Genomic DNA, 25,897 nt, shown 5'->3' on the forward strand with positions numbered 1-25,897 from the left:
CAACGCACTTTCAAGGGCTCACTCCTTTCTCTTGCATAACTGGTGAGGTCAAAATGGGCACCTTCCTGAAAGCCAAGTGTCACTTCTGAACACGGTCCAAGAAAGAACTGCATTCCATAGAAATCCAAGACAAGAAATAACAGAGGGTGGTACTTGAGTTTGAACCAACCAAACACTGCTGGTGGGCCAAGTTCTTAACAGTCACGTTAACACCTTTGATTTCTCCATGACCTAAAGATTCCACAGCTTGAAACAAACAGCTGAAATAGGAGGAGGAGGGAGAGGGGAGGACAGCCTGATGTAAATTTACCACTATATTAAGTTCTAAAGTAACAATATAATTTTTTATTATTAGCTAAAGCCAATCAGAGAAAGAAAGGTAAGCAAGTGCGTTGGTGAGTCTGTCTTTGCAAAGTCTGGAGGAGAGTACAGGTAAACTAACTTTGGACAAACACACACAGACCCCCACAACAGACGTGGTTGTGTGCCGCTAGAGCAGAGGCTGATTAAACACTCAGTGCATGGGCTCACTGTGCCACTCCTGGAAAATAATGAATTGGGTAAGGAACAGTTAATAAGAAACTGTGCCTTGCTAACTGTGCACATTACAACAAAGAGCTGGCAGCTCCTGAAGGAAAAGGGCTTGTGCGCTGCCGTTCAAACTTGTCAGTCAACTGGTGCCAGCAGCCTCAGCGTCTGCCTGCCCAGCACACCCTCATCACATGTGTCTGTCTGGCCTGATCTGTACATCTGCTCAGAGTCGCTCCTGCCCAGTCGGGGATTTCTGCTTTTCTTCACCGGTGCTAAGAGTGGATTTTTCCCTGCTTCTCCTCTGTTACCTCTGCTCCGCTCCCCAAGGAGGCTCCAGCTTTATGGTAGCTTTGGACTTCCTTCACTGCCTGCCTGTCCTTGACTTCTAGAATGGAAGAAGCTGAGCTGGTGAAGGAAAGACTTCAGGCCATCACAGTAAGTCTGCCTACAGTTATAACTCATGGAGGTGGTTGCTTACAGGAACGGCAGACACGCTGCTGGCTGCCTCTGCCGCTGAGCCTCTGTAAGTGGAAAAACAGAACTGTCATCCTTCATGGACACGTCTCTGCCGCTCTCTTAACCCTTGTCACCACCCTCTGTAACTCTTGGGCTTCTGACCCTCAGAACAGAGTAAATGTTCTTGATTGTTGCAAAAACTCTGCCTACATTTTAAACAGCAATCAGAAGCTTTTAAGGTAGTTTAGTTCACTTTCTATGTACCTTAGAAACACAGTTTTTCCTTAAATTTATAATAGACAAATATTAGATCAAAAACAGATCCCCAATTTGGAAACTTTTTAAACAATTAATACACTAAATAATTAAAATCTTTTAAAATGGGGAGAGAAAAATGAAATAAGACAAAGGACTTGAAACTTTTTTATTTCTGCTGTGTTAGTATGTTCCAGAAAAACTAACAAAATGAAAATGAATGTTGTTGTACTTAAGCTAAGCATTAAACAAGAGAAAAGTGGGTAAAAGCACTTATCAGATTAATTCTCAGATATCAGTTTCCAACAGAGTCACAAACTGAATAAGATCCTGAAAAAGGAATGCAACGCATGCACTGCAATAGATTTGGAAAATATTTCATTAATACCGGGAAAGACAACAATGCATTTTTTTATGTTTGTTCTGGGAAAGAATCAAAGCAAGAAATGAATTACTTTCCTTAAATGATCCAGCTTTTTAAATTTAATTTTATAAAATCCTCTATTTGGCAGGAACCTGGAAAACTGTGACACAATCATTTGTCATTAGCTACCACTTATGATATAATTTTTTTTTAAGAAAAGAAACTTTGGAAATCAGCATCCCAATTTCTCAGCATTTTCTCTTGCTGAAATTAGCTGTCAGGAAGAAATCAGTACTTTTTAAAAACTAATGCCATATCAGGGTGGCAGGAGGATATTTTTGTTTGCTCTTCAAATTCCCATGGCATAAGTAATAATGCTAGTCCCAATTTAGGATTTTTATTTAATGGATACATTTTCTCAATTCCACCCAGAAAGGATTCAGTAAATTGAAATATTTTCGCAGCCAGTGGTAAGGAGCCAGGAGTCCACGGATAAGGGGAGCACCTTTCTACAAGACAATGCTTTTGAAATGTCTAACTTCTAATTAGCATATTTTCCTTCCTTCAAAAAAACTTTGGTTTGGATCGTTGTTTGTTTTGTTTTGTTCTTTTTTGTTGTTAAACTCAGCCACCGGTTCAGCTGTCCTGCTTTAAGGGACAGGAACTCGGCTCGGCTCTATTGTTTTGGCGTGGGCCTTTTGCGTTACAGCTGTTGTCTAAAGGTTACTTTATTAGACTGTGTGAGTTGTGTGGCACAAGCTCTGCTTTTTCTGATGCTTCTGTCTTCTAATTAACTAAATTAATAGTGCATCCAACAAAATACACAAGTCCCTCGTTCCACATTTTTTTTTAATTGGAGCACACCCTCACTTGAGCCCTTGCTCCCTCCAGCGCACCTTACAACTCTTCCTGAAGCAGCATGTGTTCTAAAGGTATGACTGCACACAGTTTCAGGAAGACTGAGAATTTTCACTAAGGGTTCCAAATGTAAATAGAGATACTAGAACAAGAGTCACTATTCCTTACAAGCACACATAAGAGTAAGTTCTTAAATATACTGGCATGTGTTTTTTTGGTTTAAAAAACATGACTTTTTGGACTATTCCATTAGCCTAAACATATCCCCTTAGAAAGAATTAAGTAAATCTCCAAAGTAAAATCACAAAGTAATTCTATCTTGGAAGTAGTGTTTGTGTAAAGGTTGTAGGGAAAAGAAATTGGGAAGTTTATAGGAACAAATTTCCACTAGCTAAGTCCAGTCACCAGGCTAAGTCCAGTCACATTTGTCACCACCTAGAGGAAAACTGGAGCAGTGGTGTCTCCATGGAAACATCACATCCACTCATCTCCCTCCTGGACACCCTAGAAATGCCAGTTTTCTCCACCCTTGCCTTACCCAGGAAACCACCTCAGTTATTCCTCTTCCCCTTTCTAAAATGAAAACACACAGTATCCAGAGAGTTTGCAGGGATTATTTCATTTTTGGAAGTACTGATAATCTTCCAAATCTCTGACCTAAACTAAAACGCAGGGACAATCTTCTCATTTTAACTGTTTTCCTTCTATTTCCCTACACTGAAACAAACTTCATATACATACTTCAAGAACAAAATCATAAGACAATTGTTCAACTCTTAGACTTCAGTTTGTTAGGGGGGAAAATAACTTTTTACATTCTAAAATCAATTTGAGTTTTGTATTAAAATTTATTCTTCCAATTCCTGGTGTGAAATGAAATAATCTTCACTGTTGAATTTATTCTACCTGGTTTTGAGTGTCAAAAATGTCATTATTTTCACTGCAAGGAATTGAAAACACAAATGTATATGCCTGTAACTTGACAGACCAAGTGCCAATCTTCTTGTTCCTCAAAAAAATAAAACCAAAAAAAAAAAAAAAAGGATTAAACACAGTAAGTAGATGGAATGTGGCACTTAGGCTCTCAAACTAAAGCTAAATTATTGTGATGGTGCCATTCATTCCTCATATCAGTACACTGAATTTTAGGTTAGTCAGAGGTCTTCTCAAAGAAAATGAAGATGAAATTATGTAAGTACACAGAAATGATTATTTATAAGAAGGTATTTCAGTTTGGGTATACCAAACATGGATTCTATTTTGCATACCTACTCTCAGGTTCTCCCTTCATTACTTTATCCATGTACCAACTCGTCTCATACTAAACCAGTGGTCAAAGTATCACTTAGCCAAAGAGTTCAGTTTTCACCTATAACTCAAAAACAGGGCTACTTCATACTGATTAGAAATTATCTTGGGGCTCTCCTCTAGTTAGTACATATTTTAACAGATAACTGATTTTTACTCAAAAGGAGAGCTATGTAGTAGACTAGTAATTTGAAATTCACTTTTAATATTACTGGAACTGGCGACACCAATGTCTCCAGCATTCTCAGGGAAAGTGAGATGAGGGACTGACAGAGTTATCCCTACAAAGTTACGTGGGAGTAAACATGACCCACACCAAAGAATGGGGAAAAGGTGCAGGTGAATTCCCCTAAAAACAGAAAGATTCCCTAAGCATTAGTAGTATTCCACCTGCTCTTGACATCCTCCTGCACAAGGAACACATTGTCTTATCTCCATTTCTACTGTGACATTAGAAAATACTAATACTAAATAATATGTGGAGACTCAGACTGGAAAACCCCTGGATCTTAAGCTGGCTAGAGATCATAGACTCACAAATATAGTACTGTTTGGAGAAGGGGAGTGAGATCAGGAGATTCTGAGAACTAAAATCGATTTTCAGAGAACAGAGCCAGCTGGGGAGAAAAGGGGTAAGCATAAAGCTGACATTTTTATTCTTATCAAGGCTTACCATTAACTGGTAGGAATGTGTGTTATCAACTCATTCTCATTTCTTTATTCAACTAATGGTTATTGAAGACCTGCTATGTGCAAAGCCCTATGCATTGAAATGAAAAGAAGCGAAATAAGGGGAATCAGGAGCATCAGGAGTGGGATGGGAGTGGGTTGCAATTTGTAGTCGTCAGGATGGTCAGGATGGGCCTCATAGAAGGGTGCTATTTGAGCACAGATGTGAAGGAGGTGCGCTCTGTCAAAATTTAGACAATTGTAATAATCACAAGAGCAAGCACCTGCCTAGAACTGACTCCATTTGGAAAGGAGCCACAGAAAGTCCTGACACTGGAATTTGAGCAACAGAGCCAGATTTGCCAGCCAAAGCTGCTTATGACGCAAAATAATAAGGCACTCTCACATTTCCCCGGATCCACTCCCTATTTCTTCCCACTCCCGAAGTATTTTTTCTAGACTTGTAAACAGGAATTTAAAAGGAGAATGTTTTTACATAAAACAGAAATCTACCTAACACAAAGACCAATATTAAAAGAGTAACATAAATGCACACAGGTTCTAGTTATTTCTTTAGCATGTGTTGCCTGTCCCTGAACACTGCACCTCATCTCATTTTCTTTCTGTCAATATCTAGAAACTTCTAACAGTTAATAAGACAGTTAATGACCTCAAAGCAGGACCTGAGACATAATTTGTGGGGCCCAGGACACAATGAACATGTGGGAAGTCTTGTTCAAAAAGATCCAGAATTTCAAGGTGTAACAGCAGAGCATGAAACTACATGCTGGGCCCTTCCGAGTATGGTGCCTTGTATGACTTCACATGTCACGTCCCCAAGAAGCCAGTCCAACTTTTATTTCCCAAGCCTGCCATACACATTTCCTCCTCTTCATTCTGCCTATAGAAATGAGAAAGTGAAAACAAGAGCATGCCAGTCTGGATCTTGACTAAAGGTATATATACATTAACAGGTGTTTGCATCATTGTAGTATTTCAAGCTCTAAGGACTTCTTAAAGGAACAATGACTAAAAGAATGCACCATTGTTCCAGTTTACCTCATGGTTAAGACAAAGTTCCAGGAAGAACATCCAATCTGTCATGACCAACCAAAGACATTCACACAAAGATGGTACATGGAGATGTAGGACTCTCCTAAACAGAGAAGTCCTGTGCCAGAATATTAAACAATGAAACCTCTGCACAATTTTCCACAGTGCTGTACTGAGATTACATGTTTCTTCCAGAGAAGGAAAAGTTTCTTCAACCAAATGTGCTAGGCCACATATCTCTGCCAAACATAATAGCCCACCCACGAAGGAGAGCATGTCATGAGGTACAATAATTTTGATAGCTTATTAAGGAAGCTGCTTTTTGATAACGGGGGAAGGTTTTTTCCAGTGTACTCCCGAATGATAATGCTGCTTCGCAAAGCCCTCTACTGAAAAGGATCCTCGTGAACTTTCTGAACATTACTGGATAATCCAAAAGGAAAGCTGCCTCTTTAGAAAACTGATTGAAACAGATCAAAGTCTACGTGCCTAAACCTAACTAGCATCTAAACAAGTGCACCATAGTTCAGTGCTAAAACTTCCAATCTCCAGTCTCAAGTGACTCAGCTTCTCTTAAAATAAAATAAGAATATTTAAATTTTAATAAGAATATTTTAATAAGATAAGAATATTTTAATTTAATACGAATAAAATAAGAATATTTAACTTAAATGACAGTGGGGTCATTTGGGGGAAATGTATTGCCTCTCATTCCCTCATCGGGAACCCTGGGGATGTCTACTTTTCTAAGACAGTTTGAGTGCAATCTATACTTAAAGTTGCTACATAAAACTCCAGTGACTGAGTGGATTCAGTTGAGCCATTTAAGATATAGAAAACCAGGTTATCCTCTGAAACTCTAAATGGAAATTGAAACTGGCTCCTGTCCCAAGCACCAAGTTTTCAATGTGTAACTGAATCGGGGATTAACATGGGGTGATACGACGTATTAAAGTAAGATATGACAGCTACTCAAAATCAATCTATGCTAACAAATCTAGAATATAAAGGACCACCATTAAGAAAAAGAATTCTGATATTAAAAATAATGATAACAGCACCTGTTCTTATATAGCATTTAGGCTTTAAAAAAATAAAAATAAAAACTTTTACATTATCTTATTTGGCCAAACAGTCCTGTGGGTATTTTTGAAAGCAGATATTACCATTCCTATTTTACTTGTATAAGCCCAAAAACCTAAGGCCAAGGAAAGTTAAGGGATTAGTTACATAGTAGAACTTGAATCCATTCTTCTGCTTGTCACATTTTCTGGCCACAGCATCATAATAACTTGTAATAAACATCAAAGCCACAAACCTCGCCCTGTCCAGAACTTCCTCAGATTTCTGTTCTTTACTCTTATGAACAGAGTTTGACGTGGAGCAAAGAGAAGAACCTAAGGAAGTTCTGCATCACTTCACCACCTTTTCTAACCCAAACCAGTCCTTCACCCACTGCAGTTTCCTTCCCCCTTCTCCAGTCAGCAAGTAGAAGTGGAAAAGGAAAGAACGCAATACCATTTTGGAAGCGTTTGTTATTGCTTTAACAGAGTTGGAACAGAACCTGTCATTTTTCAGAGCATCCCATATTCTAAGCCTCGTTACCTTCTCCCCATCCCACTTCCTTTACACAGTCTCTTCACTCCAGCCAGGATTTCTTAAGGCAAAGACGTCTTTGCATCTCTCACAGCTCCCAACACTGAGCTCAACACTAGCTGGAGCACAAAAGAAAACCATCAAGAATGAGTGAATGAATGAACACAATCGAACTGAAAAGGGGGAGAAAGCTAATGATTATCTGGCCTGCTAACGTATATATTTTTTTGTTTTTTATTTTTTTTTTCTAAAGACACAGCGAAGTTACCATTCCCCCTTGATTATTCAAGGGCTTGTTTTGTGTTTTTTGCTTTCCTTGTTTGGTTTGGGTTTGTCACTATTCATTAGAACAAACAAGAAAGGGTAGACAAAGGAATAAAAGAGTAAAACACAAACTGGATTCTATTTAGAGATCTGTTCAAATTTATTGTAAGGTTAGCAAAGAAAACTAAAATTATTGAATAAAATGAGGTATAGAAAATGTGTGCTTTTTAACTCACTCATATGTAGTAGTGATAACTGTGTCCACTTCCCATGGTTAACTTGAGAATTAGGATATTTCAAAGCAGAAATAAGCATAGGACCAGAAGAAAGAGATTCCTTTCGCATCTTCACTACACCATGCTCAAGAGATGCTCACCCAGCTTGTCCTTAGACACTTCCAATATCAGGTGGATCAAAACCTCACAAACACCCTATTCCATTTGAGAATAGCTCCCTGTGTTAAGAGTTGTGACATAATGTGCTAGAACCTGGTTCCCTTTCATTTCCACCGAATCATCATGACTTTAGCCATTGAAGCCATACAGCTTCATTTTCTGAATTTTGACCATTTCTTGTATCACTGGCTCACTGAAGACACTCTCCAAAATGTCAGGGTCACTCTAAAAATTTGGTGCTGAGAGTTGAGCAAAACACTAACCAGCACAGAGCCCCTAGTGTTATAATATCCCTTCTTTGGAGCATTGTAATTCCACTGATATATTTGGGAAGCAATAAGGTTTAGTAATAAAAAGCACTACCTTTGGAGTTATAGAAAATTATGTTCAACACCAATTGCAACACTGAACCAATCATATGACTCAGGAAAGTCAATAAACTCTTGTCCTCAGCTTTAGTGTCTCTAAAGATAAGAATTAACTAGAAAGTTTAATAAACTAGTCACATACACAATGAGTATACAAAAATCAATTGCTTTCTGAAAAAGTTAGTCAGAAAATAAAATGTGAAACTATCCCATTCCTTAATAGCTACAAAATAAAAAACTGATAAAACCTAACAATGATCTTACTAAGGAAACGTGCAGGAATTATATGAAGAAACTTTTATACTTTTATACCCACTAAGGAAATGTACAGGATTTATACAATGAAACTTTACTAAGCAATATAATATATATCTGGAGAGGCATATAATTCCTTGGGGTAAAGTTGAATACAAAAAAGCTGTCAGGTATTTCCAAATTTATTTTAAGTTTAATTCAATCCCGATCAAAATCTCTAAGGGGGCATTCTTATTTGGGTCTGGTAGCAGCATGAAATTGCTAAAACAGGACAATTTGGCAATTGGTATAAAAAAAGTCAAAAACTGTTTTATCTTTTAACCTAGAATTTCATTAACAAGGAACTTAATACTAAAGAAAAATAAGAAATGCACACAAAGATGGATTCCTAAGATGCTCATAACATAAAAGAATCATTTTTTAAAGTACAAAAGTGGAAGCAAATTCAATATCTAAAAATAGGACTTATCTGAATAAATATAGTGCATATATATTTGGTTACATGTACATATATACGAGGGTGTCAAAAAAATGTATACAAGTGAACACTTTGGTCAACATTGCTCAAGCAGAAGTTCGCCGTAATCAGAAGTGTCTGGACACTAATGGTAACCACTTTGAGCCACTTGTAATTGTAACCACTTGTAATTGCAGAAGTCAAATGTGACTTGTATTCATCTTCTGTTATTGATATATATGGAGTATTACACTTTTTTTCTTTCTTTTCCCTTTATTTTTGTACCTTTCTCAGGGCAAATTCGATATCTAATAATAATAGCTAACTTTTATGATGCACTTATTATTTATTGGGAACTTTAGAAAGTGTTTTTCTGTATTAATTCTCTTTATCTTCACCATAACTCTAGGAGGTATCATCCCATTTTATAGCTGAATAAATGTAGGTATACGATGTGGAGGTTAAATAACTTGCCCAAAGTCATCTAGCTTCTAAAGAGAGACCAAGGTCCAACTAAGCAGGCTGTCTCCAGAAGCTACACTCTTAACTATATGCTATACTGACTCTCCCTGCACATTATTTGCTTAGTTGAAACCCCTTGAGTTGAACATCTCTTGTATACTCTTATCACCAAGCACAGTGTCTTAACAGAGATGGCTGATAAATAAAGAAACTGACTTCCAATGGTCTCCATGATATGATATTTCCTTATCCATCCAATTTTTCTCCTTCTGTTTTTCTACCACAACCTCTCCTCTCTACTCCAGTCACACTCAAACCGTTTCACTCTCTTCATTAACCCACAGCTTAACTTCCGGCTGTAGAATCTAAATACCTTAATAGACATTTATGCAGGTCTACGCTGAAGCAGGCATTGGAATTGGTGAAACAAGGATGAATAAGCTACAGTTCTGGCCCTAAAATACACGCATACACACACTTAAGCTATAGAATGAGAAATGTAGGTATTTGGGGAAATGCAGGAAGTTGTTCAAAGCTGATTTTTTGGAGAAAAATGATGCCCGAGTTTGTCTTAAAGGTGCAAGAATGGGGCTAAATAAAGAGGGTGGGTAAGAGGAAAGGGCAGCATTCTAGGCAGTCGAAGCAAACACAGAGCATTCAAATATTTCCAATAACTTTGTGTGAATGGAACTAAGGTGGCAGGGGTTTTAGTGGTGGGAAAAGAGGCCAGATCGTCATCAATACTTTATTAAATGATGCTAGTATTTTCCCTCCAGAAAGCAGTAGGCTGCCTTTTGCTTTAAGTAGGGGAATACTGACCAGCTATTTCTTTAGAAAGATGACTCAGGTAACACTATAGAAGATGGTTTGGAAGGCAGACAGTATTACAATTTTAATCGTTTTTTTTCTTTCTTAAACTGTATATACATTTTTTTGGCACCCTCTGTATAATGGAATAATATACAGCCATTAAAAATAATTTAGAAGACTATTTAATGATATGGCATATCATTATGTTCATGATATATTAAAAGGAATAATTCAGATTACTATATACGTAAAAATAATTTTATATGCACTATATCACATAGATATAAATCATTGATCTCTGATTACCTCTGGACAATGATAATTACTATTAGGAGTAACTTCTAAAATTACACCAAGGTGTATGATTGTTTGTGTGTTTGGTTGCTTGGTTGGTTGGTTAGTTGTTTTTCTGGTTTGGTGGGGAGTTAAGACGGATAAGAAACTGATTGAGTTTTTAATTTTGTTTCTGTTAGAATTCAACAAAATGATTCCAAAGTCCAATTGGAAAAATAAACTACTGTTACTAATCAAGACATTTTAGATAAGAGCAATAGAGGAAAACTTGCCCAATAAAATGTTGATGTACCTCATTGGCACATAATCTAAACTATGTTGTATTAATACCAAAATCAATAATTAAGGAAACTATACAGATAACCTGGAACCAGACCCTAATGTACATTTGAAAATTATGTCCTCTTCTGCAAAATGTCTCTTCAAGTCCTCTGCCCATTTTTTAATTGGATTGTTTGTTTTTTCGTTGTTGAGTTGTACGAGTTCCATATGTATTTTGGATATTAGCCCCTTATCGGAGGCGTTGTTTGCATAATTCTTCTCCCATTCGGTTGGTTGCCTCTTTATTTTGTCAATGGTTTCTTTTGCTGCGCAGAAGCTTTTTAGTTTGATATAGTCCCATTCATTTATTTTAGCTTTTACTTCCCTTGCCTTTGGAGTCAAATTCATAAAATGCTCTTTGAACCCAAGGTCCATAAGTTTAGTACCTATGTTTTCTTCTATGCAGTTTATTGTTTCAGGTCTTATGCTTTGATCCATTTTGAATTAATTTTGGTACATGGTGACAGATAGCAGTATAGTTTCATTCTTTTGCACATGGCTTTCCAATTCTCCCAGCACCATTTATTGAAGATGTTGTCTTTTCTCCCTTGTGTGTTTTTGGCTTCTTTGTCAAAAATTATTTGTCCATATTTATGTGGGTTTATTTCTGGGTTCTCAATTCTATTCCATCAGTCTGTTTGTCTGTTTTTCTGCCAATACCATATTGTTTTAATTAATTTTGCTCTGTAGTACAAGCTGAAGTTAGGGAGTGTGATACCTCCAGCATTGTTTTTGGTTTTTTTTTCCTTAGGATTGCTTTGGCTATTCTGGGTGGTGAACACACAATGTGGTATACAGTAGTACCTTGGTTTTCGAACATCTCTGTTGACGAACATTTCAGTTTACAAATGCCGTAAACCAGGAAGTAAATGCTTCAGTTTTCTAACACACCTTGGAAGTCAAACATGTCATGCTGCTTCTGCTGAGTGCAAGATCCTGAGGGCTAGCTGTCGGCTGTCTTCAAACGTTTCAGAACTTGAACGGTCTTGCAGAGCGGATTACATTTGAAAACCAAGGTACCACTGTATATAGATGATGTATTACAGAATTGTACATCTGAAATGTATGTAACTTTATTAATAATTGTCACCTCAATATACTTTAATTTAAAAAAATAGTAAACAATAAAAGTTAAATGATAAAATTAGTAAATAAAAAAGTAAATCAATATGAAAGAATTTTTCAATAAAATTTCAAATTAGTTAAAAATTTGGGGAAAAAATAGATCTTCAGCATTTATCACAATTAAAATAAATTAAGCCAGATTAAAGAGTTTTTAATATTTAGAAAACTGGAAGAAAATGTGGATGAATAATGTATATCAGATGATAAAGGAAATTAAAAACGGCTTCTTCACCTACATAATGAGGATAAGCACGGCCCCTACTTCATAGAGATTTAGGAAGATTAAATAAATTGATACAAATATAAAAAGTTCTCAATAAATGTTAGCTATTGTTACAACCATCATCTGCAGATCTTGAAAAATTAAACAAAAGAAATAAAGTTAGTTTTAAATGCTTTCTTTTTAATAATCGAATGCTATCTCTTAGACATTCACTGTGTAAATACAACACTATTTAATAATTCATTCTACAACTTTGCCAGGGATTAACCAAAAATTAACCAGTTATTAAATATTCATAATTCACCTTTTCTCCCTCTTCAAAAAAATTGCCACTTTCAGTCTTTTGATAACCTCTTCACACAAAATTCCAAGATTACTTGACAATATTTTTCTGTCGTGGCTATACATTTTTCTATTTCCTGAAATGAAGCCCATCAGAGTCTGAGTAGCTCTGTCTTTGGCTTTCTTATTTCCTCTTGGGCTTCGACTTACCTTTAAGCATGTTTATTCTACCCTTTCCAGAATCAAGATTATTCTCAATCAAAAATATGAAAGAAAATAGGAGTTCTAGTTTAATCTCTGTTATATTAATATTATGTATCTCAGCAGTAGCCTTTATCTTTTTGCTCTCAATGTAACTTAAATATACATACTTAGAGGATGCCAAAAAAATATATAAACATTTTAAGAAAGGAAAAAACTGTAGTAAAATTGTAATACTCAATATATATCGATAATAAAAGATGAATACAAGTCATGTGCATACATTTTTTTGCTGCCCCTCTATTTATACGCACATGATTTTTGCCCCTTCAGTGTGTTTCACATGCTCCACATCTTCGCATCACCCTGGTTCTTACCTTATTTACATTATTACAAATAGATACCACCTGCTTATCTTCATTCTTGGTTTCATGAGCTCATTGGGGCACTCCCAGTGATATTAAACTATTTGGTTTGGTTTTGTTTACAGTAGCTCTCTTCTCTAAGATCATTTGTAATTGTGTATCCATGTTTCCATTTGTAAATTGCCCATGATTAATGATCTAGCTTCCCTCTTGTTATATTTGCCCTTTTTTCACAATTTTTTAAAAATAATTTTTCAAGAATCTTTTTTCAAGAATTTTTAAATCTACTTTCACTGAAATCTGGTAAACCTCTAACTATGCCCGGGACTCTTTTCTAGAAATACTGTTAGTATATCCCTGTTTTTCAAGGCTACCATTATTTGCACATCATCAGGAAGCTCTACATTGTTGAAAGTATTTAAACTCAAATAAGCAGCTTCTAGCATTGTTCTTTTGAGACCTCAAACAATGAGAATGTCAATAAAGCTAGTCACGAAGTATAAAATATCAGCTTCTGGCAGAACGAATCTGAAACTATTTGACTAATTGAATTAGCTCAATTCACCAAGTGCTATTATAAATAATATCTGATTGACCCCAAAACAAACTTCCATGTGGGTACCCTTCCTCCTATACCCTTGTACGTAGGTGCTTCAGGAAGTATCTGTCCTTAACTCTCCTTTTCTTTTCATAAAAATGTCTCCTGTTACGCAACATAGTCTGCTGGACTCAGCTATCCCTTCCAAAACTCCTGTGTCTTTTTGTCTAGTTCTGACCCCTCTTCTGACTTCTCTCCATCCAACATTTCAGCTGCCTACCAGATAACTCCACCTGGTTGTCCCAAAGTCACCTACAGGTTGGTGTAAATCCACCATTTTCCCTCTCAAACTTTTTTTCTTCTCCTGAATTTCTTATTTCTATTAGTGATTCTGCTCTCCTATACGCCTTAGCATAAAAGGTGTACAACCCGTTTGAGCTCTGCCTTTCCTGCATCCATGTCATCAGTTGTCAAGTTCTGACAGTTTAAGTCCTCTCTGATACCCATACCCTCTGCTACCTCTTGCTCAAGCTTTCATGGTCTTGTGTGTAAGCTATAGCCTAACTGATTTCCCCCCTCAATTTCTCCTTTTTCAATATCTACTATCCAATGGGGTATATTTAACTGCCTAAAACATAGTTTTAACTCTCTCTTTCTGAAAACCTTTCATTCATCCCTATCTCAATACATCAATAAATTCCTACCATTCAGTATTTTCTTTTATGGATCTGTCCTCATCCTGTTATTCTTACATTTCTCACTTATATTGTTATATTGATATATACTTATATATTGATATATACTTATATCTCACTATATATTGTTATATTGTTATATTTCTCACTACTCTCTGTATGGCAACTTAGTTTCCCATCTTGCTGTTCCAATTAATGTCCCAATTTTCTACTTCCAGGCTTTTGCTCACACTGAGCCCTTGATTTGAATGCCCATTCTCCCCACTCCCCAGCCCCCAAGCAACTACCAATGTACTGACTCAGATGCTACTTCAAAAGCTCTCCTAACCATACCAGCTAGAAGCAAACTCTCCCTGTCTCCCCTTATCTCTCAGAGCACCTTACTTGTGCTTTTGTGATGACATTTACCACTTCACTTCTTAGACTATAGTTCTATAATTATTTGTACAAATTATTTTCTTTCTTCATGACAATATAAGCTCCTTGGTGAAAGTATCTACTTCTAAATAATTTTTAAATATTGCACAACTCCTAACATCATCTTGAATATAGTATGTGTACATAAGTACCTAACTATTGGATAAATTAATAATTAAATAATTTAGGATAAATCCTTCCTTCTTGATTGATTCAGGCATTTTATAATATTAGCTATATCAATAATATCTCAAAAATACTCACATTGAGCTTACTTTTATCAAATATGTGATTGAGGTAACATCATTGAATCATAGATGGTCACAATTTATGGTTGTATAAGGTAAATACATTATTTTTCAAAATAATTAAGAGGTAGCTTTTTATACAATTGGAATTTGTGGGTGTCCACTGCTAAAATATATTAAGTCAGAAAAATAAAAATCTAGGCAATTGTTCATTGGACAAAAATTCTTTGTTAAACACTGAAGAAGTAAACAGAAATATAAGTTATTCATAATGGTTAACATTAATAAATATCTGATGTGCCAGATTACAACAGGTGTCTATAGAGATGGTTGAGCTTCTGGAAAAATTTTGGGAAGCAGAGGGCATTTCACATCTATTTGTTTCATAATGAATTGGGAAGGAATTAGCTGTACATCATACAATAGAGCTAGATGTACAACTTAAGGTTGACTTACGGTTTATTCTACCACATTGAAACTGAATTATTGCCATGTTATTTTTCAATAGTACTTATATGCTTATAAAATTTGGCAGAAGGATAATAACTGACTGTCGATAAATATGAGGAAAAAGTGCTCCTATCTTAAAAAAGAATCACCTATAACATTATAAAATTACCTTCTTAACTACCTAGACTGAGAGGAGAGGCAACGCATTACCTCTGAGTGACAAAACATTGGTATTCCCTAGCAACCTGTCTATAATACTTGAGATGCCCTGCCTCCAATCACAGCTTTCATTACCTTATTACCAACCCCAAGATGAAACCAGCCCAAACTGGCTATGGACAGGGTTGGGGAAGCATTACCGGCTTCAGTAGTCACTGTTACACATACTTTCATGCTCTTCTTTAGGGACTATCCATGGAAAGAGGTGGATGGGTATACTCCAGCATGCAGGCAGCTAAAAATGTGCTCCCTTCTAATGAGAGGCCCAACTCCTGCTGTGGGCTGTACTGGTGCTGCCTCCAGGCCATAGTATTTCATGATGGAGAGGACATTGAGGGAAGTTGTGAGAAGCTGACTAATTTCCCATTCAGGGAAATGGTGTAGTGAATTAGGGAAGTGGGTGGAGGCCGAATTCAAAGTGCCTGGATTCAAATCCTGGTTCTGCCACTTATTCTTTGTGAGAACTTGGAATAGTTAATTCCCTAAACTTGAATTTCCTCTTCTGTAAAATGAAAATTATTACAATATCTCTTTGTAATTGACTAGTACCTGAAATATTACAATACATCTTTGTTATTATGACTATTAAGTGAAACAGTACCTGCCATGCAGGGTGGCATGCAGAGTCTCTAGTCCCGCTCCCCACATAAGAACACAGGACATGGTGAGGCCAAAAAGGAAGACCCACGGAGCCATAGATAGGGGAGTCATACCATTATATTCTCTCTGGAGGCAGGGTCCACACGATCTGCAACCCGCCATGCTAACTGTAATCCGCGCTTGCTAGCTCAGCCACCATCTTCTTGCTAGCCCCCCATTGGCTGCTAGTGTAGCCACAGCAGTTATATTAGTGGCTAATGGGTCACTGGTTACAGCTGACGGCCAACTAGCCACAGGTGATGGCCATCCAATCACAGTTGATGACAATTTACTACCTGAGCCAGCACCTTTCCACATGAGGCTGAGAGCCTGGAAACTGCACTCCTTGCTCTGTCCCCACAGTACCTATAAAAACTTACCAAGCTGGCAAAATAAATTTAAAATATTACTGATATTTGCTCAATTAGTAACCTTTAGATATAGTAGAGAATTGACTCATGACTTTTTAGAGTTTTTATTTCTAATGACCAGATTTTATCCAAAAAAAAAAAAGAAGTGATTCTGAAGACTCATGCCTGTTGCTTAGCTATATTTTTTTTTCAAAAGAGCTGCTTATGGAATTTAAAAAGTAATGCTGATGAAGTCATATATTCTTACACATAAAAAGAAACATGACATAAAGTTGGAGAGCAATGTGTTATTTTTCTTCAACAAATGTACCTGAACTTATGAATCAAAAAAGAGTTTTTATCTTCAAAGGAGTCACATCAGGAAGCCATGCACTTATTTCAATAATACTGCCAAATATTTTTGGAACTCTTCCTTCTAAATTACCTTCTGAACCTGCTTCCAATTCTTTTAGATGTTTTCACAGGCAACAAATTTTTATGCTTTGGGAGTTTTCAATTCTGAAAGCCGATTTAAAACCAACTCTTATAAATAAGAGGAAAGATAATGTCATAATTGGTAAAAAAAAAAAAAAAAAAAAAAAAAGGATATAAGGGCCTTTTTGCATAGCTTGTAAAATATCTCAAACAATTCCAGAAAGGAACTCTCTAAAACATTTCAGGCCAATGGAAGCATTATCAAAATTAGTGTGTTGCTTTCTGTACGATTAACAAGTTATGTGCTCAGTTACTTAATTCTATTAAACCAATACTTATAGACACTATGTGTCAAGCACTGTCCTATGAACTTTTACATATATTACTTCATTTAATGCTCATACCTTATGAGATAGTTTTATAATCCACATTTTACAACGAGGCAATTGAGGCACAGAGAAGTTAAGAATTTTGTCCAAGGACACAGCGCTAGCAAATGTTGGACCCAGAAAACAAACCCATGCTATTTAGTATATATGTTATTTCTTCTAAAAAGTATAACCCATGTGCATTAATAGTTATGCTTTCTGAGTTTTTTGAGGTAATACAATTTAAACTTGGTGAAAGATACTATATCTCTCCATGAATTTCTTTAACCTCAGCAAAAAGCCCTCTTAGTGTCAACAAGCATTATCTGATCCCTTTTTTCTCTATCTTCCCATAACAAGCTATACAAGGAAGAAACAGTCTCCTTTCTATCTTCCTAGTATTCTCATGCTCCAGAGCCTATCCTGTTTTCCCATATGACAGACCTTTTTCCTTCGTCCTCTTGCCAAGAACAGTCTCTCTCCTCACAAGGTTTCCTCATGCCTATTTCAAAATTCCCTCCTTAAAATTCACTTATTCCATTGCATCACTCAATCTTGCTCAATCTTGCTCAATCTTGCTAGGCTAATGGGGAAGAGTGGAAAGGGGAGAGGGGAAGGAAAGGTATTAAAGTATTTTTAAGTTCCTTCGGAAAAGCACCTTATTTTGTTTTCCATCAGCAAAATGCTTTGAATGTCTTACTTTACTCTCCTTTGCTTTGAAATGAGTTTCCAAAGCAGCTTCACACCGATGCCAAGAGCATATTGCTGGCCAGCTCTTCAATAATGACAACAACCCCAAGGAAACCTATTTAAGCAAACTGAAAAAAATAGATTATTCTGGAATCTTTTTTATTTTAGGATAAAAGAAAAATACAGGAAGAAATCTCACAGAAGCGTCTGAAAATAGAGGAAGAAAAACTAAAGCACCAGCATTTGAAGGTAACTTATGTCTTTAACTTCATTTCAATGCTTTTGTATTCAGATATCCTAATGGCACTCAAATTTCAATAGTAAAGATGCTTTAGGAAGCAAAATATTTCAACGTATTTCTACTGAACACCCTAATAACCATAGGGGAAGCCAGCAAGCTAGTAATAATTGCATATGAGATGAATACCTTCTGGCAGACATATGGAAAGCTGAAAACGTGGTATTGTTACTTTTATCTTTTATGACTGAATTTCCTCATTTTCTTGGATAACCTTGAGAATTCAGCCTTGATAATTTGGCCCTGAACACATTCTTGCTTAACATCCCTAGGGAGTGGATCCAGCTAGGAAGTTCCATTTGACATCAATGAAAGGCCAGCCTTCCCCAGGGGCTGCAGAACAGACACTGTCTGGCCCGGTCAAGGATGCTTACATTTAGAAGCTCAGCGCAATGAATCCAATCCTGTCTGAGTATGATTCGGGGTTTTGTTTTGTTTTGTTTTGACAGAACATGAGGTCATAACCAAAAATAAACCTCCATTTTTAAAATCAGACTTTACGTCTTCCATGGGTGTGGTCATTTTATAATTAAAGCACATTGAATTTCAACATTTTATTACATAGCTTAGTTACAGGATGCAACCAAGTGATAAACAGGAGCTCCTTGTGAACAGGCCCAAGCAGGAAACTACTTATGTGGCAGGGCCGCTATCAATAGATGTAATGAATCCCTCAATGAAACAATTCCACATGCTCACGGGGTCCACAAATTAAAGTTAAGTTGTGCTGAATTCAGCTAAACTCATCTTTCTGTGGATCAAGGAACAACTTCTGAACAGAAACATAATTTAAGATCCAATTAGCCTCAGTTCTCTGGATGCTGTTTATGTCTGCTCCTATGCAAACTGACATTTCCAACATTTGATGGATCATTTCAAAACATAGTTAGCCTGTTATCCGTACAGTATGTCACATTGAATTTACATGACTAGTAGACATAGCCAAGAAATGCAGCGTATACTGCCAGAAAAATCAATACAATAAAATCAAATTTTACCAAGTTATTTCCGTGCAACTCAAATGAAGTCAAAGTCAAATCTATAACAGTTTTTGAGAGAGGCCATTTCTAACTCCAAAAATCAGTGCTTATGCTATACCCCCCTACCCCACCAAACACACAATTTACACACAATTTGGGTCTCACAGTGAACAAATTACTGCTTCTGAGTAAACTGATAGCTCTCTAGCATTAAGCAATTGGTATCCTTGCATAATGGGTAGCCAAACAACAGTAGAGCTCACAATAGGAGAAAAGGTTTAAATATCCCCTCTGTTCATTTTAAGAAGTAAATGTCACATAGGAAAACTCTAATACACTGAAATGTTCATTACTTAGGTGGCACCTCATTTCAGTAATTGCCGAAACAGTCCAAATAATAATACATCATCTTCCCTACAGATTTGCTTTCTGGAACCCAGGAGACCTCTTCTACTTCAATCGAATCAAAATATTTATCATACTTTAGACTGCTGTACACAGTTGGGCAAGTTGTGCACTGCACAAAGATACCTGACAGGGGGTGCTGAAATCCTGCCCACAGTCCCTTAGAATTGTGCATCCTGGCAGAGGGCTGCTTCTGTCTGGAGGGTGAAGTTTCTTTTTCTATGCACAAAGGTGCTGTCCACCTTCCTAAGCTGTGCACTGACTCAAAAGGGTGCCACTGGGGAACTGTACCTTTTCCTAATTTGCATATTAATACCATGGTGCCGAGCAGTGGCCCTAGAAGGCTGTAGCCCCTCCTCTTGCAACCTAGCAGAAAATTTAAGATTAAATAAATAATTAGGACAAGTTAAATGATGATTTTTTTAATTTAAATGAGTATAAGCAGTAATTCTTTAATTTGGGGTGGTCAAAAAAGGTTCCATTGAAGATGTAGGATGTAAGCTGACTCTTAAATGATAAGTAGGATTTATATAGGTGCACATAGGGCCTTTTCGTCAATAAACATTTATTAAGCACCTATTATGTACATGGTACTAAGCTGGATACTACAAATATAAAATAAAGTCCTGTCTGTGTCCTTAAAATTGTAACTGACACATAAATTTATAGTGGCATTTGTACTGTGATAAGCACTATATGCGAGGTGTAAACTGCAAAGGGAACATAGAAGAAAGAATGGCTACTTCAATAATGCACATTCTTCCAAGCTTTGAAGAAAATGTTGGCTATCCCAAACATCAAGTAGGCATAATTGCAAATGAGGGTTCAAAAATGTGTAGAAGTATTTTAAAAATCAGTTGCAAAATATGTTCACCGAGTCATGAAAGCTCTATTGACCTCTACAGCTACCAGTTTTCCTTTTGTATTTTTCAATTTTGTTTAGATTTTTAAATTACAGTTGACATGCAATATTATATTAGTTTCAGGTGTACAACATAGTGATTAGACATTTATATAACTTACAAGGTGATCACCCTGATAAATCTAGTACTCATTTGACACCATACATAGTTATCACAATATTATTGACTATATTCCTTATGCTATACTTTACATCCCCATGACTATTTTGTAACTACCAATTTGTGCTTCTTAATCCTTTCCCCCTTTTCAACCATCCTCCAACCCCCCTCACATCTAGCAACCCTCAAAATGTTCTCTGTATCCATGAGTTTGTTTCTGTTTTTTGTTCATTTATTTTGTTCTTTACATTCCACATGTAAGTGAAATCATATGGCATTTGTCTTGCTGTGTCTGACTTATTCCACTCAGCATAGTACCCTCTAGTCTTTTATTTGCTTTTTCATCCACTTGTCCCTATTCCAGTGACAATCCTCACCAATTTTTTTATTGCAAACTATCTCATTACACTTCAGCTACCCACTTTAAACAACACAAATGCAAACATTTACAAAGTGCTCCTTCTGTATCAGTAGTACGCACATTTCGAAATAGTTGTAGTAACACACTCCGATATTCTTTAGCTCTGGATCCTGGCAATCACACCAATGACGTGCTGGAAAAGGGGTTTTCCAAAGGGACGTTATTAGCACTTTAACATTCAAACATTTCTGAGATTTGTGCAGTATGGATCTGCTTGCCTCGTATCATGGTCACATCTGAGGCCACCAAAAACATAAAATACACTCAACCTAGAAAACGTTTCTTTTTGGGAGTCCACTGAATTCATGGTATGAAAAACTCATTTATTCCTAAAGTCTACTGTAACTGCTGTGTAGAATGTAGAAGTGCTTCCGGAAACCTTTCCCTGAAAAAACTGCCAAGAGATCTATTACCCACATGTTACTTATATATTCATGTAGTTAATATGGTTTTTGATTATGAATGTCATTGTTATGAAATAGATTTTATTATATTCATTAACCTCATATACTAAAGCATAAGTCTAAATTGTGACATAAAAACAAAATAATTGTGTTTAGATTACTGTAATATGTGATTGTACCATATCGTTTTGATTACACATCCAAATTATATATTTTACGTTTAGATGCAAAGCATTCTCTGCCAGAAATAAATGACAATTCATGAATTATGAACAAAGTTTTATAAGGCTAAAATGAAAATTAATCTTATTCCTAACCAGACTAAGAACCCAGAATGTAGCCCCAAGTTAACATAATCACATCACAACACTCATTCTCTGCCCTCTATAACTCAGCATCATAAGACTATCCTATCTGCATGATTCTTATAGTGATATGAATGTAAATGACTGAAACTATCCTTCTAGGTGATTTGTAAAGACTGCAATTTCCTTTGATAGGTGTTATTGTCTTCTTTACTATACATTAGCTATCCTTATATTTCATCAATAAAAATAAATTAAAATCAAGGTAAACTTTTACAATGGTGATATACTAAGATTTTCTTGGCATCTTCGACCTCAGGAGATAAATCTGAACTTTACTAATATTTACTGTGTCTGTGGGAAAAAATTTTTACAAATATCTATAATTAAGGGTTAAGAGAACACTGGTGGAAAGTATCTTTAGCTATAAACTGCTCTTACGGAGTGTGTCATCCACATGTACTTGCTTGAAACTCTGAAAGGCCAACACAAACTTGATGACCTGGGATAAGGTTGTTACTCAATCTAGTGGTTTACAAACTGTGTCCATGCATCCATAGACTTCCAAACCCTGTCACTGCTTCAACTAGAGCAGACCAGATTTCATCTATTCTACAAATTATAATCCCACATAATATATACTTGTAATCAGTCTAGTATTTCTTAAATGATTTGAAAACCATTGCCTATGTTAAAATAACCGTTATTTGGTAATTATCTAGCACAATTAACCTTTTAAAAAAATTTAATTTAGAGATATTTATATTCCAGTGGTATTAATTTTAGCATCCCTTGCAAAGGGACAAAAATTCCTACTTGCTCTCATTGTAAGAGAAAGAAGTCCCAGAAAATAAAGAAAAGTTTCCAGTCTTCTAACCTCACCATTTAGACACAGTGAATTCCCAGTGAATAATTATTAAACAAATAATTTATAAAGGTAGATTAGATACATAGTGACAGCACTTTTCTTCAGGAAAAAAAGGAGAAACTCAAGCTCTGAAAATAATATCTAACAGTTTCTACTTGAGACATGAACGGGATACTAGTTAAAGCCCCTCTGAAATTCACAAGTCTTTTTCATGTGCTTTAAGTCTTCTTAGGCTCAGGTTCAGGAATGTAATTATTTCATGCAAATTCAGGGGGATTTAATTTCCGTATGATGAAACAGAAAACTTTTTTGATCGTTAAAGTTGACCAAAATTCAACCAATATTTAGACAGATCAGTGAATTTTGTGTATCATATTAATGGGAAAAGGAGGGAGCTAAACTTTGATATCTAGAACCAGAGAGGTTCTCAGAAGAAAGAAGGTGTACTGTGTAGGCAAAACAATCATTGTCAACCACACAGCCTAAGACTAATATTGAATTAGTTTAGGCTATAATAGCAATCCCTTGTTTTGCCCACCATTCCAATTAGTCCCTCAAAAGATGTTTTTGGAGTAGTCACTGTATACTGTCACTGGGATGAGTATCAAAATGCCTTCAAGGAGCTTTTTACTTTAAGTTCACAAGATATATGCCCATCAACCAAAGAAATAATAGTAAAGCATCACGTGATAGGGTCCCTATATGGCTGCTATGAACATAGTGTATGTAAGCACCCAGTTTTGCATGACTCTGAAGAAAGTTCTCTGAGGGTGAGGATCAGATGGAGGGGGTGGTTACCAAGAGAGGACACAGATCTTCATGGAACTAGAACTTGAAGAATAAACAGGATTTAGATACATAATACTGGCTTTGGAAGGTCAGGAAGGGTGCGAAGAATAAAAAGGCCAGGTTTATTCAAGCAAGGCAGTGAGAGAAAATAATTTCTCTTAAATATGTCCACTACTACAATTCATAGATTTGAAATTCATAGACTTGGGGATTGTTTACTGACATAAGAAAATATCTTTATGTTTCCTGTTATCAGAAAAAGGCTTTAAGGGAGAAATGGCTGTTGGATGGAATCAGCAGTGGAAAAGAACAGGAAGAGATGAAGAGGCAAAATCAACAAGACCAGCGCCAGACCCAGGTTCTAGAACAAAGCATCCTCAGGTATGGCCCTCACTGAGACACTTCACAACTACCTTTCTTTTGATTTTGCCCCATGTTGCATGTGTAGAGCCGGTTTCATTTTTCGGGACACATCAATCTTCCACTTGGATTTCTAATAAAGACTAAGGAAACACACAAGGAGACAATAATAGAAATTTTACTGTAAATGTCACTTATGTGTAGCAACGCAAGAGTTATTTTAAAAATACATATTTGTGACTTACTCATAGCTCTCTGAGCCTATTTCGTCATCTACAAAATGATAGCAACAATATCTGTCTTTTAGAGTTGTTGAACAGATTCAAAATATATATGCTAAGCTAGTAGCATCTATCTGGCACTGGCAGGTGATCAAAAAACAGTCCTTCACAGCCCTAAACCTCACTGTCACCTTAGGACAGGTGACAGTTCTACAGGTGTACTTACACGGTCCATTCTTCACACTTCTCCCAGACCCTCCCCAGTCACAACCATGATATTTTGAAAAAGAAGACACTAGCTGAGTACTTCACTAACATTTTCTCTCTTCTACTTCCCTGACTATTTGGTCACAGGTGTTGACCTCACTTCTCAATGTCCATCCCTGCCCATCGTAATAATCAGTACAGAATCAGCAACTTCTGATAAAACAAGTTAAGTTTTTAAATTATGTTGGCTTAAAATGAAGTGATGGACATTTTAAAAAATGGAAAGCTTAAATATAAGATGGGATTATTAGTATTATCACAAAACAGACCGGATGGAAGAAAGAAATATAGGAAAGGTCAGAATCATTTTCTAACCCACAAATGGAAAAAAGATGGAAATTTTTGTGGTATAATAATAACAATAATTTAAAGCCTACACATCTCTGAGATAAAGGTAACTTTCAAAACTCCAGCTGCTACAAATTTGTTCTTGTTAGTGAGGAATATAGGAAAAGTACTAGAAAATAAAAACATCCAGTAGCTGTGTTACGACCATGTTTTTTCCGTACTCACCACACTATACAAACAGTCTACATTAGGCCTAAAATTGACAACATGGAAAAACAGCTTCCTTCTTTTCAACTGCTTTTCATTTTACTTGCTTAATTTCATACACTTACATATTTAATAGCTAAAATCATTTACCATTCATTCTTATTTATGTTTTTTTAAATTAACAATTCTTAAAAAGTTGTTTTATAATTGAAATTTTTACATTTATAAACCCCTCAGTTGTTTGCTCAAAGGTATGAAGTGCTTCTGAATGGGGGATAGCAAATATTTTAAAAATAACTCCATAAATCAACTCAACAGTTTGTAAAACTTGATTCTTCATAAGGCCAGAGCTTCTTAACCAAAGTCTGTCTTAGCCGGTGATTACTTTCCTCATCCCTCAATACCGAACCCTTATCTCTGAAGAAGTCCTGAATTTAATCCTTGTAAACCCTCGCCCCTTCACTCTTTGGAGTCTTTCCACATACTGAACACCTATAACCTTCTCTGCACCTGATGATAATTGAAGTGGCTACATATACTCAAACTCCATTAACAAGTTTGGACAGCATTCTGAGTAATCCCAGAGAATTTACGAGGGCTCTACTGATTGGTTTCAGACCTTACCTGAATGCTCTGAAGAGCACATAAGCTTCTGGTGTTGATAGTGGCTTGCCTAGTTAGAGCTCCTGACGAAAAAAAAAAAAAAAAAAAAAAAAGGAGGAGGAAGAAAAAAGAAGGAAAAGAAAAACATATTTTGTAGCTATATTACCCTGCAGCCACTTTACATATATCATCTCATTTAATCTTCATAATCCTTTGAGGCAGGTGTTATTATCTTCACTCTCTGCAGAGATTAAAGAATTCACACAGTTAAGAAGTGGCAGATCAGAGACTAACTCATTTGACTCTCCGATGCAGCCTATACAATGATGGCACACACAACCTCTATGACACTATCTCTTCTAGGAAGTCTCTGAAGTATGTTCTGTCCCTTGGTTCTCCTTTCTCCTACCACACTCGGGATCTGCTTCCATGTCCCTCTAACATCTTTGCTCAATTACCAATTACATGTCTGATTCATTACCCAGTTTCTGGCATCTC

At 36.3% G+C, this 25,897-nt stretch overlaps 1 protein-coding gene across 2 annotated transcripts in view; it reads left to right on the forward strand.

Moving 5' to 3' along the window:
* The first annotated feature begins 668 nt into the window (after positions 1-668).
* PALMD (palmdelphin) overlaps positions 669-25,897 on the forward strand; it is a 47,540-nt gene continuing 22,311 nt past the window's right edge. Inside the window, exons 1-3 of one of the 2 annotated variants that reach the window (XM_019747046.3) lie at positions 669-966; positions 18,130-18,210; positions 23,710-23,834. In XM_019747046.3, the coding sequence (XP_019602605.3) occupies positions 922-966; positions 18,130-18,210; positions 23,710-23,834 (251 nt within the window). In that variant the 5' untranslated portion in view covers positions 669-921. The remainder of the gene's footprint in view (positions 967-18,129; positions 18,211-23,709; positions 23,835-25,897) is intronic. The other variant, XM_019747047.3, reaches the window with a different exon arrangement.

This window comes from Rhinolophus sinicus, chromosome 7, assembly GCF_057876585.1.
Source record: "Rhinolophus sinicus isolate RSI-liver-muscle chromosome 7, RSI-T2T, whole genome shotgun sequence".
In the NCBI taxonomy this organism is placed as follows: Eukaryota; Metazoa; Chordata; class Mammalia; order Chiroptera; family Rhinolophidae; genus Rhinolophus; species Rhinolophus sinicus.